This window comes from Corvus cornix, chromosome 2 (assembly GCF_000738735.6).
Source record: "Corvus cornix cornix isolate S_Up_H32 chromosome 2, ASM73873v5, whole genome shotgun sequence".
Taxonomy (NCBI): Eukaryota; Metazoa; Chordata; class Aves; order Passeriformes; family Corvidae; genus Corvus; species Corvus cornix.
In genome coordinates this window covers 4,870,865-4,887,415 of record NC_046333.1, presented here as the reverse complement: position 1 = coordinate 4,887,415, position 16,551 = coordinate 4,870,865, and the positions used below count along the sequence as shown (strand labels likewise).

The 16,551-nt window shown below is 42.5% G+C and overlaps 1 protein-coding gene across 1 annotated transcript; it reads right to left on the bottom strand.

Annotated features, from left to right (window-relative positions):
- Positions 1-1,458: 1,458 nt before the first annotated feature.
- Positions 1,459-11,502, bottom strand: GORASP1 (golgi reassembly stacking protein 1). The gene is made up of 9 exons (XM_039549505.1): positions 11,363-11,502; positions 9,325-9,405; positions 8,106-8,309; positions 7,375-7,461; positions 6,907-7,037; positions 6,225-6,366; positions 5,579-5,723; positions 5,129-5,284; positions 1,459-3,566 (listed from the first exon to the last, which is right to left on the bottom strand). Exons 1-9 carry the CDS (start codon positions 11,423-11,425, stop codon positions 3,283-3,285), a joined length of 1,293 nt encoding a protein of 430 aa, XP_039405439.1. The 5' UTR covers positions 11,426-11,502; the 3' UTR covers positions 1,459-3,282.
- Positions 11,503-16,551: the final 5,049 nt, after the last annotated feature.

Below are 16,551 nucleotides of genomic sequence, written 5' to 3'. Positions count from 1 at the left end.
GAAGGAGGTTGTGTGGGCAGCAGTGGCAGTGCCCAGGAAATGGAACATATTTACACAGTCAAATCAATGCAGTGAGTAACCTGTAGCTGCTTTCTTTAAAGAGCCTATTCTTGTGTAGCTGCTTGGAGGTGAAAATGCTTGTCCAGTTTTGGGGAAAGATGGAGAGTGCATGTGGAAGTACACAAGCCCACCAGTATGTGAGTGGTGTGATCTCTGCTCAGCATTGCAGAGATCCATTTTCCTGCAGCATTTCTGAGTTACAGCTCAGAGAAGTTCAGCCAAGAGTGACAGCATGGATGAGCAGCCTCTGCACAGAGCGTAGAGCAGTACAGCAGGAGGTTCAGTAGATTGTCAAGCCTGCTGTGAAAGTTTAAGAGGGAAAATTAAGTCATCACTGCCTGAATTTGGTGTTTTAATAGTTCTTACCAGTAGGTGTTCAACTTAAAGACAATAAATACATCCTTTTACTCATTTAAGTTCAGCCAGAATTATTTCAGCATCCAAATTGCTGTTAATAATGAGATTTGCATGTTTATCTCTAGGCTGGTTATTTCCTCATCACAATCTTGGGGGTTTACAATCATTCCTAGTACAGGGTTATGCTGTATGCAAAGTTCCCATGGATCAAGTTAGCCTCACTTGGGGCAGGGCTTGGCCAGGTTTCTGTGGCCCTTGTTGAGCAGAGGTTTGATTACCCGGGTGGGAGGAGGTTCTGTGGCTCCAAAGGCCCCTCCTGGCTCAGCCCCATCAGCCCTGGGTGCTGTGGCACTGGCAGGAGTACAGCTCAGCAGAGATGGGCTTTGCTTAATCCTCACTCTAATACTTGAGCTGCTGGGAGCCTCTGTGGGTTTAACGTCTGCCAGACCCGTGTCCTCAGGCTCAGCTGTTAATTTGAGGGAGCAGCTCAGGTCTGGAAGCTCATCCTGTTGTGTCTGGCCATACAAAGCACCCTGGTGCTATAATGTCCAAGGTGACCTCCCCCTCCCTTTGTTTTACCCTTCTGCTGGTGTCCAGATACTCCTCCTTATCTCTGTGGAAGAGCTGCTGCTGTCGGGTTTAGGGATGCCCTCAAAGTTTAGAGAGTGAGAAAGGTCACATCCAGCTCCTGTTTACCTGGAAACAGATGTTTGGGACAGCACTGGGCTGAGTGGCTGTTTGGTTTTGGCTCTGAATCCAGCCACCCTCAGGTGCTTCTCCTCCTTCTTTTAGGTTTTGAAACTAAAATTCCCATCACTCACAAGAGTGGGCTTTCTGGGCTGCAGCTGTGAGGGAGTATCCAAATGGGCAAGAGAAAAGAAATTTGACCAGGAGGTCTAACTCTTCACCTCATTTAGCATTTGAATGATCAGGTTTCAGGTTTGGAGAACGAAACATCCTCCTGCTCAAGGTTTAACTCCTTGGTTTTCCAAACCCCTTCCCAGAGCCAGTTAACACACAGAGGCTGTGCACAGACTGAAGTAAGTTTAAGCCATTTATTATGGTGACATTTGAAATCTAGCATGAGTTTTGACATTCCCTGCTCTTAGATTTCTAACGGCTGTTTGGAGTACAGAGTCACTTACATGAGCTATTACCCTCTCATAGCCATTTTTGAGAAAGGTGTAAGACTAGAAACAGTCCTAAATAAACAACATGAATAAAAAACCACCTAGGTGTCTTCAGGCATCAGGCTCCAAGATCAAACAAACCTAGGATTAGTTTAAATTACATTTAATTTTAGTGTTTGGCTGTTCATCCTTGTAACAGTCAGCTGGGGGAACAAAAGAGGAAATTTATTTTAGCAATACAGGAAATAAAATTGGGTCACAATTAACAGACCCTTTAGCAGACTAGAATCCACTGTCAATTCTACTGCCTTTAGTTAGAGCTTAATACATTCTCTGAAGCAACAGGTACTTCGACAATCCTGTTCAGAACTACTGTACTTGCAGTATTTCAGACTAACAACAGATCAAGGACACATTTTTTGTCAGGGTGGACTGATCTGAGGCCCTCGTGTGCTGTAACTTTGCTTGCACCCTTTGGCTGAAGCTGAGCTGTCACAGGCAAATCTGGGGGATCTGGAGTCCCATCCCTGCATCGGTACCAGATTTCAGGCCAGGCAGCTGTCACTGATCTGCACAGCGCAGAAACAGAGCAGGAGCCACAGCAGGGAAAAGGCAATCAGGCACTATTGTGCTAAACGCCCCCCAGCCTTGTACCCCCATCTCTTAATTTACTACAGATTTTCACCACAGTAGCTGAATTACTCCCTATCATCAGCTTTGAAGTTCCATGCTAAATCACTGCCCTGAAGGTTATAAAACCACCCATGTCTTCCATTGTTCATGTTTGCCGTTACATTCAGAAGCGATTTGGAGACAAGTGCAAACAAAAAAAGCTGCAACAGCCAATTTCTGCTGCTGCACAACAGTCCCATGTCTTAAACTTACAGCGATTTGTATAAAAATAGTCATGAGTAAATAGAAAAGCACAAGCAAAGGAAAGCTATTTCTCAGTCACTACAACAGCCAAGACGTTCAATCTTCACCAAGAACGTTCATCACCCCTACGTTAAAATCATCTTCAATTTGTTTCAAGTAACCATCATCATTCCCTCCCCCCTCATTGTTTATTTAACTGCAAGGCCACCACCCCAGTCCACTTCAAGAGCAGTGAATGACAGGACCCACCACCATGGCTTTGTCCCATTTGGGGCTGCAACTTCCAACCCCTGCTGGAATAGGTGTGGAGGAGGTACACGAGTAACTGTTACACAGAAGGGACTTAAACCAAGACAGTCTGCAGAGTAGTAAATAGGAATAAAAGTATCTTAGTGTTAAGAAATGCCTTGCAAGTCACAAGAACAGTCTAACCAAGGTGTACCATTAGAAAAGCTTTCTAACAAATCCAAACTATAATTTTTTTTTTAATGCCATCAAACACACTGATAAAAATCATCACTAAGTGTCACTGTTTAGGCACAGTGCCTTCGTAAATACATTCAGGAGCACTTGTAGGCAAATGTGAATTCCAGAACTTGATGTTCTGCCAGCGTCCACCTTGTTTCTGCATCAATTTTTCCCTTGAGCTGGTAACTTTGGACAGCATTCAAAATTCTGAACGTAGATCCATTAAACAGTGATTGGAAAAGACAACAGGATATGTACTTCATGTGATTTCTTTTCTAGTATTGTCTACACTAACAAAATAGACTAACTGTAATTCTTTCAAGATCAGAAAAATATTCCAAGCTGTAGCAGTGCAGCATTCAGCAGTCTGTAAACAGCAGCAGGGTCCATTTCACGCGGGATCTTGCGCAGCTGCTTCTGCTTTCTGCTCACTTGCTGCTTCATCCTCTGGTGTCTCTGGAGCAGTGGTTAATGAGCTCTCAGTGCTGTTCACAAGCAGCTTGGATTCCTGGTTATCAGCATCAGTTCCTAGTGTTGCTTTTGAAGAAATGTCATGAGGAAGATCAAGAGAAGGTAAAGATGGAATTGAAGGCAGGAGGTCATCCAGTGTGGGCTGCTTCCCTGATCCTTCAGGATATGGGGTTACACCTTCGATGTCCAATGTTGATGCATTTTCTGGGAAATGGAGATAAGTTTGTAAAAAAAAAAGTTATCAGGCTAAGAGACAGTGCCTCTGGTTACCCTACATCTAGAAAAATCAGCATGATTGAGACTCCTCCTACAGGACATGAACAGATTCACAACTGTCAAACGCCTGGGCTGTTCACTCAGCTCTCCCCAAATCCAGAAAATCTGATGCTGCACAGAGGTTTTAAAAGAACACAAACCATTTGCTCTGCTGTGTTCTTGCCCCTTTTGTTATTTTGTGTTGCAACTTTACAGTCATCCCACCTTTTAGAAGGGAAATGTGTACATCACGTGAAAGTATTTTTTACTTTTTTTAAATAGAAGAGTGTATTGGGTTTGCAGGGCCAGGCTTTGGTAGTGGGGGGCTCCAGGGGTGGCTCCAGTGAGGAGCTGCCAGAAGCTTCCCGTGGAGCCAAGGCCAGAGAGCTTCATGGCTGAACCCATCAGTGTCTGTGGCAGCACCTCTGGGATAATGTAGTTAAGAAGGGGGGGAAATGGGACTGCAAAACAGCAGCCAGAGGGAGGAATGAGAATATGCAAGAGGAAAAACTCTGCATAGCCCACAGTCAGTGCAGAAGGAGGGGCAGGAAGCACCCCAGGCATCAGAGCAGATTCCCCTACAGCCCAGGGAGAGGCAGCTGTGCCCCTGCAGCCCAGGGGGGAGCCCATGCTGGAGCAGGGGATGCCCAAAGGAGGCTGTGACCTCATGGGAAGCCTGTTCTGGAGCAGGCTCCTGGCAGGACCTGTGGCCTCATGTGGGACCCAGTCTGTTCCTGAAGGACTGAGCTGGTGGAAGGCACCCGTGCTGGAGCAGGGGGAGAGTGTGAGGAGTGCCCGTCCTTAGGAGGAGGGAACAGCAGAGATGTGGGATGAGCTGACTGCAGCCCCCATTCCCAATACCCCTGCGCCTCTGCCAGGAGGAGATGGAAAACTTTGAGTAAAGCGGAGCCTGGGTAGAAGGGAAGGGGTGGGGCAGAAGGTGTTTTTAAGATTTCAGACTATTTCTCATTATCCTGCTCTAGTTTGAATGGTAAGAAATTAAATTTCCCCAAGTTGAGTTTGTTCTGCCTGTGACAATAACTGGTGAGGGATCTCTTCCTGCCCTTATCTTGACCCATGAGCCTTTGCTGGATTTTCTCTTCCCTACCCAGCTGAGGAGGGGAGTGACAGATTTGACTTGCAGAGCATCTGGTGTCCAGCCAGGGTCAGCCCACTATAAAAAGGCACTATTGAGATGACTGCAATTTTGTTTTCCTTTTACAACTGTGAATTTACACTGATTTTAGAAATACCTGCTTTTAGGGTCAGTTTAACCTGGATCAATCAGCATTTTCATTTAAAGAGTCCCACATTCTATAAACTTAAGGAAAAGCGCATTAGATTTTTCCACTTCTAAACCTGATTTCTGCTACTTTTTCCATCTCACTTTTGCCATTCTTTCTGATTTTTATTAAAATTTGCCTATTTCCAAGAAGTGGGATGATGTTAAGCAAGCATGAGTTGGTGCCATTCCAGAAATAAGATCTAAAGGAAATCTTGAGTGCACTTACCAAAATAAGCAGAGGCTTCACTATTTGACATTAATGTTTCAGGGCCTACAGAAGCAGCTGCTGCTGGCACATTGAAGGAGGCAGATGGTGACAGGCTGGACACTTCTGTTAAGCTTGTGAGCTCAGAAACTGAAATTCCAGACATATCTAGAAATCCTGGAAGAGAAAGCAAATGTCAGTTAGATACAACCCAAAATTCTAGATTCAAAAGGACATGTAATATCCAGACTGAAGTCAGTGAAGTCCCCTTCCCACTAAATGCAAATAAATTTAATTTATGTGGTACCCAAATTCTCCAGCTCTGAAATCCAGGGAAGTCAAAAACTTCAAGGAAAACTACCACTAAGTGCTCACAGTTCTGAATTTAAATCTCCAGCTCGTTTAAGACCGTATTAGTTTCTTTAGATGTCCTCTAAAGAATTCGTGAAAAAAGCACCTAAGAAAACATACCTGGATCCATAACTCTCTGGAGAGGGGGAGGAGGAGAAAGGGAACTTTCTGGTGAATAACCACTTATTTCTTGATCTGTGGCATGATCCAAGTTCATAACTGTTTCAGAGCTGTCATTCTGAGAGGTAGCTGCCAATAATGGAGTCTGGAATAAGATAGTAAGAAGGAAAAACATCTTTTTACATCAGAAGTTTCACCTGAAGCCAACCTTCCCAAGAAAGCATCCTGCCTGTCTCCATATAAACCAGTTCAGAGAGAAGCTGTGATGCTGAAAGTCAAACACCAATTAGGACATGTTCCAGTTCAGCCCTTTAAAGCCAGTCTGTTCTCAGAACTTGGTTCTTGGAGGTGCATCTTTCTCCTAGAGAGGTAGGTGTTCCAACATGATCCTCATTGACTGGCACAGCTGTAGGATGCAAGACTTGAAAATAGGGAGAGAATATCTGGCAAAAGCTTTCATCAGCCACCACTGGTGATCTGGTACCTGCTCAGCAGCATCAGCTCTCATTTTCCCTTTACCCAACTCCATTTCATTCAAGCAAAATTGAATGCTGTATTAAAATACACTCTTACCGATGTCCCAAAAAGCAGAAAATTTTGAAACTCTAGAGAACATGGCAGAGATAGGAATTTACTTCTTTCCTACCTCTGTGTAACCATTAGTGGATGGCACAGGAGTTCCAGCTTCTGGCGAGGGTGAAGGTGATTTGCTTTCTGGCTTTTTCTTTGATGTTATGGACTGTGTTGGAATTCTGTGCAAATAGCCATATCCAATACCACATCCTAAACTGTACAAGAGAAGTAAAATGACATAAAAAAGGTGCTCTTAACAAAGCTAATATTTTTAATTTTGACTCTTTTAAAGAAGAAGAGTTTGAGTCTTTTATCTATAGCAGGAAATACCTACCTGCAAGAATTTCCACTTAGAGCACTGAAGGAACACTCTGCCATCAACTTTTAGACATGCACAGCTTAGCTTTCAGTGAATTATTTTATATCTTTACAAAATATTTAACCTGACCTGATGTGGGTTTTGTTCTTGCTTTAGCTAAATATTTTGACTATGAGAATGCAGATAATGAATCTGCTAATGGGGAACTCAACATAGGGGTTTTGCCATTTGATTCAACTCGAAAAGGATTAGATCCAGAATGTGCCCAATTCCTAGTTCTAAGCTAATTTTTTTTATGGAAAGATTAACAGTTTTATGTGACAAGTGTGAGGAAACAAGGCTTAAATCAGAAACACCAATAATTGATAGCAGTAATACTCTTAACAGGAGCTTATTTACAGCAAGTGTGTAACCTGTCATCGACAGAGATCAGTACCTTCCTTCTCCACCCCAAGCTCCATTGGGAGTCACAACTACCTCTCGGATGGAATCTGCTTCAGTGTTATAAACCATCAGCTTCAGCGGCTTCCCCTCATGGGATTCAATCAGGGAAAAGAAATCCTCTGACTATGAAAAAAATAAAGGAAAGTATTAGTTAATAAACCCAAATGTGCAAGTCAACATTTTACATAGTTATTTACTCAATGTGAGATATTAAACACCCAGAGACAGAAAAATCACCAATGTAGTTTGATCTTTAGTGGCAACTTCTTTTTATTGTCACACTAAAAAGAAAGATAATGTTTACCTTAACAATAAAGCTTCTGTCATAAAATCAACCTTCCAAAATCCCCCAACACCATCCCCATACATTTGATTAGATTTATAAAAAAACAAATCCTACAACATACACTTGGCAGGCACAAAGATAATCACTCCCCACTGGAAGGAACATGCACCCTACCTCCTGGAGAATCTGATCAGATCCAACAACGTAGTCAGTGTATGGCTGGAGACCAGCCAGAGCTGCAGGAGATGAAGGCTCAACGTCCTGTGAAAGAATGACACGAGTCATCTGCACCCACAGCAGGATAAACTACCAAGATCCAAAAGAAAAGCTAACTTCCAGAGCAAAGAAGGAAAGAACATTTTGTTAATGGGATAAAAAAGTTCTTGAATAGTCTACATCTGTGTGTGATATCCTGTAAAACATGCTGAGTAAGAAAGATGAGGATGCTACCAATTTAAAATAACATCCTCTGAAGATGTTGAGAAATTGCATCTACTTAAACAACCCGAAACATAAACATTCTTTCTTATTCAGTTCTACTCTGTCAGCTATTTTGTGATGCTTTTTGTAACATTAGTATTAATTTAATGAAGTTTAGCCAATACAGAGACACCAATCAGGCCGGAATCTTTTTGCTTTTGCCATTGATTCTTCAACATAAAACAAAAAAACCCTTCCCACCTACACTGTTTGGTCCAGTTGGGATGGAGTTATTTTTGTCACTGTCACTGGCAACACTAACACCACCCACTCCTACTCAAATAGCTCAGACAAACCTTCAGGACTGTGTTCCCTTCCTGTGTGTGACTGCAGCACTGTACTTTACATAACAGCTACTGCTAAACATCACAGTGTAAAACAAGGTTACATGAACAATAACGAGCCACCCAAGAACTCCTCCTCACCAGAACATGCCAGACGTGTTCATTGGCTCCCTGGAAGCTGCAGAACCTCACACTGGCTCCAAGGAGGCCTTGTCCTCCCCACATGTTACTGGGGATCACCTCCACCTCTCGTATTTTCATTGTTTTGATGTTATACACCTCCAGCTTCACTGCTTTCTCAGCATTTGCCTTCAGCAGGTCTTTCAACATATTGTTTTCCTTGTTCTGTAGAGCAGAGATATAGGACTAGCATTATTTCCAATTGCACCTGTAACATGTCACATCTGTGGCAGAATTTGAATACAAAGAACCAAAACCATCAGTGTTTAGGCTCTGTGGTTCACAAACACAGTTCCATTTTCTTTTACTAGAAAGCAGTTAGTTCTGTCAACACACGTCCCTTTCCATAAATACTTCCTATTATTCCATTTCATCACTGGCATTCCTGTCCTTCACAACTACTATTAAATAATACCAGCAGTATCAGATGCCAACTGTGTAGTCTAACCATGAGCAGCAACGTTTCACTTCATGTCTCTGAGCCCCATCCCTCTTCAACAGCCCTTCAAAGTCACTGCAAACTGACTGTGAAATAATATCTTTATTTCTGTCATGTTAGAAGATTAAATGATCTTCCCCCAAATCTGCCCTTACAATGACCACTTCCAAAAAAGGTATCTCCACTCATAAAACCAAGACAAACTTAATGAATTCAGCTGGTATGTGGTTAGGGTGGAGCATACCAGGCAAAGCTTTGAGCCTTTTAAATAAAGAAACAAAACCCCAACCAAAACAAAAAAAAAACCCATCAAACCAAAACTCAACTCTCCTCTCCTAACCCAACACACAGGAACTGTGTTCTTGGTCTCAAAAGTATGATTCTTTTTCATGTTTTATCAAATGTTGAAACAAGCTTGTTTAAACAAATGTTGAGCTCTGATTATTGACTCACCAGTTCAGTATTCACCTTGTGGTAGAAAATCTCTATGAATAAGCAATAAAAAACACTGTGCTGACCTGTTAAGAAGTTAAGGTGAGTAAAGGCATAAACAAAACCTTTTCCTCAAATTTGGATCTAGCCAAAGAGACTTTGAACACCTGCAAGTTTTACTCTACTTTTAACGTCCAATGTGAGAAGTTTCTCTACTTGTGACAGTTTTGGGTTTTACCTTTCATCGCTACCACGCCCACATTTCATGTAGGGTGGAAAAAAACAACACTGAAATCATTTGAGACTTACAAGCCTCGTGTGTCCTATGGCAATGATGAAATCAAAGAAAGGTTCCAGTCCTCCTTGTTGGGCTGGGGAGTTTTCTTGAACCTGCAGAACATACATTTTATCGTTATTCTACATTGATCTCCAGTTACGTAAGTGAAAGTGTTAATCTTTCCACTTGATTCAATATTTACTTTTGAGCTGAGCCAGAGATAAGGCACCAAATGACTGCCCTCAAGAAGCAGTCCATAATTAGGACCTCACTTTTATAAAGCTATGAACAACAGATGTCCAAATCAAGCTGTAAAAAGCAGGTTTTGAACTCCATATCAGACACAAATGTTGTGATTCAGAGTTCACAGCCTGGAATTATTAAATACTGAATGCTTTGGAGAAAGGCTTGGTTTTCAACGTGCTGCTTCAGGATTTTCTTCCTTGATTCTAACAACCTGAGCACAGTGAGAGTCCCCACTTGCATCAGAGCCATTTTTCCATGAACACAACTGACAGATGGGTTCCCACCTTTCGAGTCCATTGGAACAGGAACACTTACACAAGAGCACTACAAACACACGCCTGCTCACAAGTTCAGGTCAAGAAAACTGCCACCACTTACAAAAGATTCCTAAGAGATCAGAGTTGGGACATCTCAATTTCATTATAACCAAAGTTGTCGTAGGAGAGATGTCATAAATATAGACAATACTCATTAAAACACATTCATACCAGGAAAACCCCCACCAAAAGTTCACAGATTACATGAGAGTCCACCCACTTCAAGGTAAACCGACAAAGCAAGATGGTATTAGGGAATCACTGCAAACCTACTGACAGTTTGCTCTTAACTTCACTTTTTGTTAACTCAGCAGCCCTTAACCTTGGATATATTTGACTCCTGAGGGCTACCTCAGAATTTAAGCACAAAATTACAACCCATGCATCACCTAAAGGAAGTTCATTGATACATCTTATATTTGGTCTGGTGTTACCAAAATGCTAGATATGCAATTTTACTTTTTTTTAATAGATAAAGTTGTATTGGTGCTTTTGCTGGCAGAATTGTCTATAAAAGTTATATATTTAATAGCATAGCTACTTCAGCAAAACCTTCTAAAGCAAAAGTAAGAATAAAAATCATGCTTTATTATTAAACAGTCAAGACTGAGCACCGTAACCACAGCTGGAGTAGAAGTATTAACTTTTATCACAACCCTGAACTGCATCAAAAACAAACAGGCAGCTTTATACTGATGCTGAGAAACACAAAATGCAGATGAAGTGGAAAGCAGCACGTGGCAGTAAAGCTCCCATTCTTATTCCAGGGAGGGAAAATAGCCACGAAAGAAACGATAACTCATGCAACAGCTGTTATCAGCAACAGCTCTGCCTATCCTTAAACTTCCAGATATGCATTTACACCACTGTACGTGCAGGAAATCTGCTAAAGAGAGCAGTTAAAACAAACTTGCATCTACATCTGGGAGAGGCAGCCACGGAGGAAAACACCGCTGGAGCGGGAATTAACCCCCTAACAAGATGCTGTGAAGATCAACAGAGAAGGGCGTAGGGAAAGGAAGGGAGCAGGGAGGGAAGAAAGGGAATAGGTAGAGAGAAGAACAGGGAGAGAAGGAGAAGAGCAGAAAGAGAGAACAGGGAGAGATGGAGGGGAGCAGAAAGAGAAGGGGCACCGGGAGGAGAGCAGGGAGAAAAGGAGGGGAGCAGGGAGGGAAGAAGGGCTGTTCTACTCTTAAACTACTTCCAGTTCCCCGAGAGCAGCCCTACAGGCTCCCCCGGGCTGTTCGGCACTCAAGTCCCGGCCTCGAGCCCGCTGCAGCCGCCGGGATGGGCACCCGCTGGTACCGGGAGCGGCGCGGCCGCCCCGCCCCTGCCGGCGTGGCAGCTCCGGGAAGGAGCCAACAGGTGGGAGCCAGGGCGGCCCAGCCAGCGCGGGCGGGATGCGGGAGCGAAACCCCGCCGGACCCGCCTCAGCGCCCGCCACCCCTCGCCGCCCTCCCGCCTCCCTCTCTCCCTCTCCCCGCGGGCCCGGTGCCGGCCGCCTCACCCCGTGCACGTGGAAGCCCTCGGCGCCGCCGCCGGGGCCCTCGGAGCTGGATCCCAGCCCCATGGCGGCCGCCCCGCCACCGCCCCGCCGGGACCCGAGCGGACCCGGCCCTCAGGCGGCGCCGGCCCCGAGCATCGCCCTCACGCCGCTCCCGCAGGCCCGAGCAGCGGAGCGCCGAGCGCAGCGCCGGGACACAGCGGAGCGATGTGGGAGCGCGGCTCGGCTCCGCGTCCTGGCGCGTGACCGGCGGGGAACGCCCCCTAGCGACGGGGGCGGGGCGGGAGAAGCGAGGCGTTGCTGCGGGGGGCGGGGAGGGGGCGGGGTCAGTGCCGAGGGGCGGGGTCAGTGCCGAGGGGCGGGGTCAGGAGTGAGGGGGCGGGGCCAGCGCTGAATCCCCGAAATTCGCTGAACCACGGGATTTTTCAGGGTGGAAAAGAGCTCTGGGATCACTGCATCCAACCTCTCAACGAGCCCCACCGTGGCGACAGACCATGGCACTGAGTGCCTGTCGCTGTTGGGGCGGTCACGACACACACGGACAGTGCCTCTTTCAAGGGCCAAAAAGCCCTTTATTAAACAAAGCAGCCTCTTTTATACGCCTTTTGTATGTTATCATTCGTGTTACAGATTCGCTGGCTGCTACACTACTACAATAGACTCATTGGCTGTTATTAACTACAGCATATTACCATTGGCTACCTGTGGCATAAGCGTTCAAGCATTCAGAAAAATAACGGGTGCGGATATGTTGCTGTTTTCTCCTTCTATTGTTTAAATGTCATGCTTCTGTTAGTACTACATTCTCACAGTTAAAAACTAATTGTTTTTCTTCTCATGGACTTTTCTTACAGTCCTTCTCTAGCCGAAGTAACAGGCCTGAGCCATAGTTTTACAAAGACAGCAAGGCCTTCATTTTATAAGGTTTTACTTAAATGCCACATGTGCCACATCCAGTCTTCCCTCAGACACCTCCAGGGATGGTGGCTCCACCACCTCCCTGGGCAGCCCATTACAATATCTAATCACCCTTTCAGTGGAGAAATTCCTCCTTATGTCTAACCTAAAACTCCCTGGGTACTGCTTAAGACTATGGAAAAAAACCCAAAACCTGTCCACTACTGTTCTCATTTTAACAGCCTTTAACAATTATTCCCCTGATAGTATAATCCAGAAAGAGATTATTGCTATTTTTTTTACCAATATTGTGTTTCTGTTCCTCTCTGTAGGCAGAGAATTGTGCTCAAGAGCAGTATTTCTACCAGCTGAGACAATTTTTAGCATTAATAGCTGAAGAAGCAAATCAATAGTCCAATGTTGCTGTTTTCCAAGGTGTAGGTGATCACTACGAAGATGTGGTATTTCATGTCTGCCCCATTGTGTTCTACTTAAGATGGATCTTTCTGATTCTGCCTTAACTCATGAAGGGAAAAGTTCTGAAAGTTTTTAAAGTAGCAGAATTAATTTGAAACGTTACTATATTAATATCGTTAAAATGCTAGTTATATTTTCTGCATGAGCATTTTCATTTCCATATAGAAGTATTGGTTTCATTAAAACTCCGTGGCCTCCAAGATCTCATTTTTCCAAAGGATCCATCAACATAATCTCTCTGGTTCAAGTCCGATATGTAAAAAGAGAAGAGAAAAAAAAGCTGCTTTTTTCATCCTCTGCCTTTGCTTCCAAGTGAAATTCTTGCATTCCCTGTCACTTCAGCAGCTATTTATGCTTGAAAATCCACAGACATTGGTTCATATTTATCCAAAGAAAGCATGGGATAGTCTCAGAAGCATTTTTAAGTAACTTTTCCCTGGAGTTGTCTCTAAGCTGTGACTGCAGATCCGTGCATCACGTTCATTGAGCAGATGGGAAGTAAAAGTATTCAGAAAAAAAAATAAAATTATGCCTAGCATTCATCTGTGGGGTTTTTTGCTGTGTATATTTGGGAACCTCATCTCATAGTTGTGTTTTTTATGAAACTGCTTTTCTTCAGAATGTTTTTTGTAACAGGTGAGCCAATGAGGAGCTGCAGTGCTGGCCGTGTAATTGTATTTCTACAAACAATAGAAATGAGAAACCTTTCTTCAGACGTACCAAAAGTAGATGCCAGAGAAGAGAGTCTGATGCCAGTACTAAATTAGGAAATACAAGACCATAACAACAAAAAAAAGGAAAATCTAGAGGAATTCTTCGCATTTGTGTTTATCACAGAAGGCAGTGAAGAGGTTTCCATTCCCAAACCTTTCTTTGCATTCCCTTATGTTAAGGTGGAGGTGAAAGAGCCCATGAACAGAGAAAACAAAGAGTCAGTTTGCAGGAATAGGTGGTACTTGCCCCATCTTTCTGGAGGAGCAGGGGAAGGAGCTGGCACACCACAAGCACATGTTTTGTACCGTTTGCTCAAAGCACTTTGGCTGCAGGGGACTGGGAAGTGCCAAACACAATTTTTAAAAAGGAATTCTAGCAGAGATCTGAAGGGGAGGTCTGTAAGCCTCAATAAAGTAATAGAAGCTACAGTAAATAACAGTTTTAGTGGGTACCTGAGTATTACATCCCTGGGAAGAGCCAACATGGCTCTGACAAAGGGCTGTCCTGTGGAAATACACAGAAAAGAGTGATCTGCTTACTTGGATTTCACAACTCCCTCATCAAAGCATTGTCAAGGTTTTTCTAAGGAAACTAAGCAGCAATGCTTTGAGTTATATTTATTTCAATGAGTGGCTAAAATAGAAGAAATAGATAATGGGAGTGAATGATCACTGAAAGATCATCCAAAGAGCTATCAAAAAAACCAAACGTTGGTTTGCCTCATAACCTAAAAGCCTGGAAAGAGAGGTATGCAGTGAGAGGACAAAAGGTGTAAAAATATAGATAAGGTGGTCTTTTTTTTAACTTATGCTTTCACATTTTGCTTGTCACAAGTTTCAGCAGTCTGAAACTTGGTGATCCCTTAGTCCAGTGTTTCATCCATCTCTGCAGGTTAAATTAGGAGTTGTAGAATAAAAGAAATCTAGGAGAGATTTGGTAAATGTAGGCATGTTTTAATTACTATTTTATCTAATTTACTAAAGAAACCGGTACCAAAAGTAGTGCTGCTGTCAATAAATTACTGAAAAAAAATCTAGTCCGCCCTGGGCCACTTTTTTGCAGCAGTTTTGTTTGGAAAAATACTTTAGCTCATATTTATTCAACACTTGAGCAGCACTCCCATATTAAATTTGTCAGCTTACCCAGAGCCCAGAGACTCCAATAAATTATTAAAGAGCAGCATTGCGTAGCAGGATTTGTAGTGACACATTGTGTCTTCTCACAGAGAGAAATCAAGCTTTATTTTCATGTAGCTCCCTTGAGGATGATTCTGTGCTGCACAGAGATTTGCTTTAAATGGTTGCATGGGTGCTTCGGGAGCATCAGCACAAAACTGTTTCAGACACTAAAAAAGAAAGTTATTTATTCGATTAGAGGTGATAAATTTTAGGAAAACAAAGGTCTGTCAGTGGAGAATTATATATAGTGTGTGTATGAATATATATGTTATATAGTCAATGCGACATTTTGCAAAAATATTTAATTTTTTAAAAATATACTTTCTAAAAGAGAAAACTTACTGCTCTGCTTTCCAATCTGGCAAATGTTGAGTAATTTTGGTTTCAGCACCACAGTCCGAGGAGCCCTGCATGTCTGTTTCAAGCATTGGAAGGGTTTCACTTCGTTTGAATGTTGTTGCTGTTACATCACTTTTCAAAATTTTGCACATTTAGCACATTTTTGGTTTAGTCTTTAGAATCTGAATATTTTAGTTTTTGGATTGTGATGCTGGTTTAGAGCTGGAAAATCAAAGAAACCAGAAGAATACATGGATAATTAATTATATTATGCAAGAATGTTTTTATAGCTAATGGATAAAAATTATGAAGGACTCAACAGAAGGCTGGAAACATCTCCTGGATCTTAGAGGGAGTGTATCAATGGTAGTTCATCCATAGCAAGGCAGAAGGCCTCGCTATTTAAAAAGTAAAATGAGATCATTAGACTTTTAGCCAAATATGAATAAGTATAAATATGTAAAAACTAATGCATACTGTACCTAAGTTTATAATTATCTAGATTACATTTCTTGTTTACTATAAAATCGGGAATAATTCGTTGTTTTGTTTGGTTTTTTTTGGTGAATACTTCTGTATTATTCAAAAACTTTTTCACATGAGGAAGAACGTTTATTTGTTTCTACGGAGGGAAAATAAAATAATCTTTGGGGTTAACACTGTTTTATTGTGTCTACTTTGATTTGGTTGTAACTTTGGAATTGCTTTGATGTAATTATATGCCAGAGGCAAGGAGGCTGGAATCAAAGAGCTTTCTGAACAGGTCTTACTGACTGTTCCATTAAGAGGCAAATCCCAACCTAGTGGCAAAAAGATACGAGGACTTTAGGAAGATTTTCCAGCCTCTTCTCCCTGTGGGGTTTTTTTTTTTTTTTCTGTGATTATTCTTTCCTCATTAGTCGTGTTGTACAGGAAACAGTCTGCATTTAAAAGTTTAAGTTTCTGCATTTAAAAGAGTTTCTGAAAACGGGCAAAGGAGGTTTTTTGGTCCCATGTGGCACTAAACAAAGGTGGCATCTTCATGTCATCAAAACTGGTAAATCCATAAATGGTGGATGAAAACTGTTGTCAAATTTCTGAGCAAACTCTTATTGAAATTTTACTTTTTAAAATTTTATTATGTTAATTGTGTATTAGACAGTGGAAATAGGATTGAATTAGTGTTAATAAATAGCTAGGATTAATATTTTAGGTATTCTCCAAAACCGTTTGTCAACAGAGGATTTTCCTGTTATAGTAAAGTCAGTCCATGATAAAAACCAGCAAACTGGTAATGCAAGGTTAAAACCATAACAACTGGTGGGTCATCAGAAATTTATTGTGGTTGTTACAGGGCTTTAAGCCACTACAAATACTGCAGCGTTATGACATTTCCACACAATGATATCTGCATCAGGTCTTTGCTTTTGCAGATACCGAATTTTGAAGGAAATGTCATTTATCATTCATGGCAATGGAACTAAAACAATGTAATCCAGAATTGGCAGATCCTGCAGAGAACTGAACACTTTAAATGCTTATTTTTCAAAGCTCTTTGTGTGCTTAGCAATTTCAGCTTGACTGTACCATTATTTTCTCAAATATCAG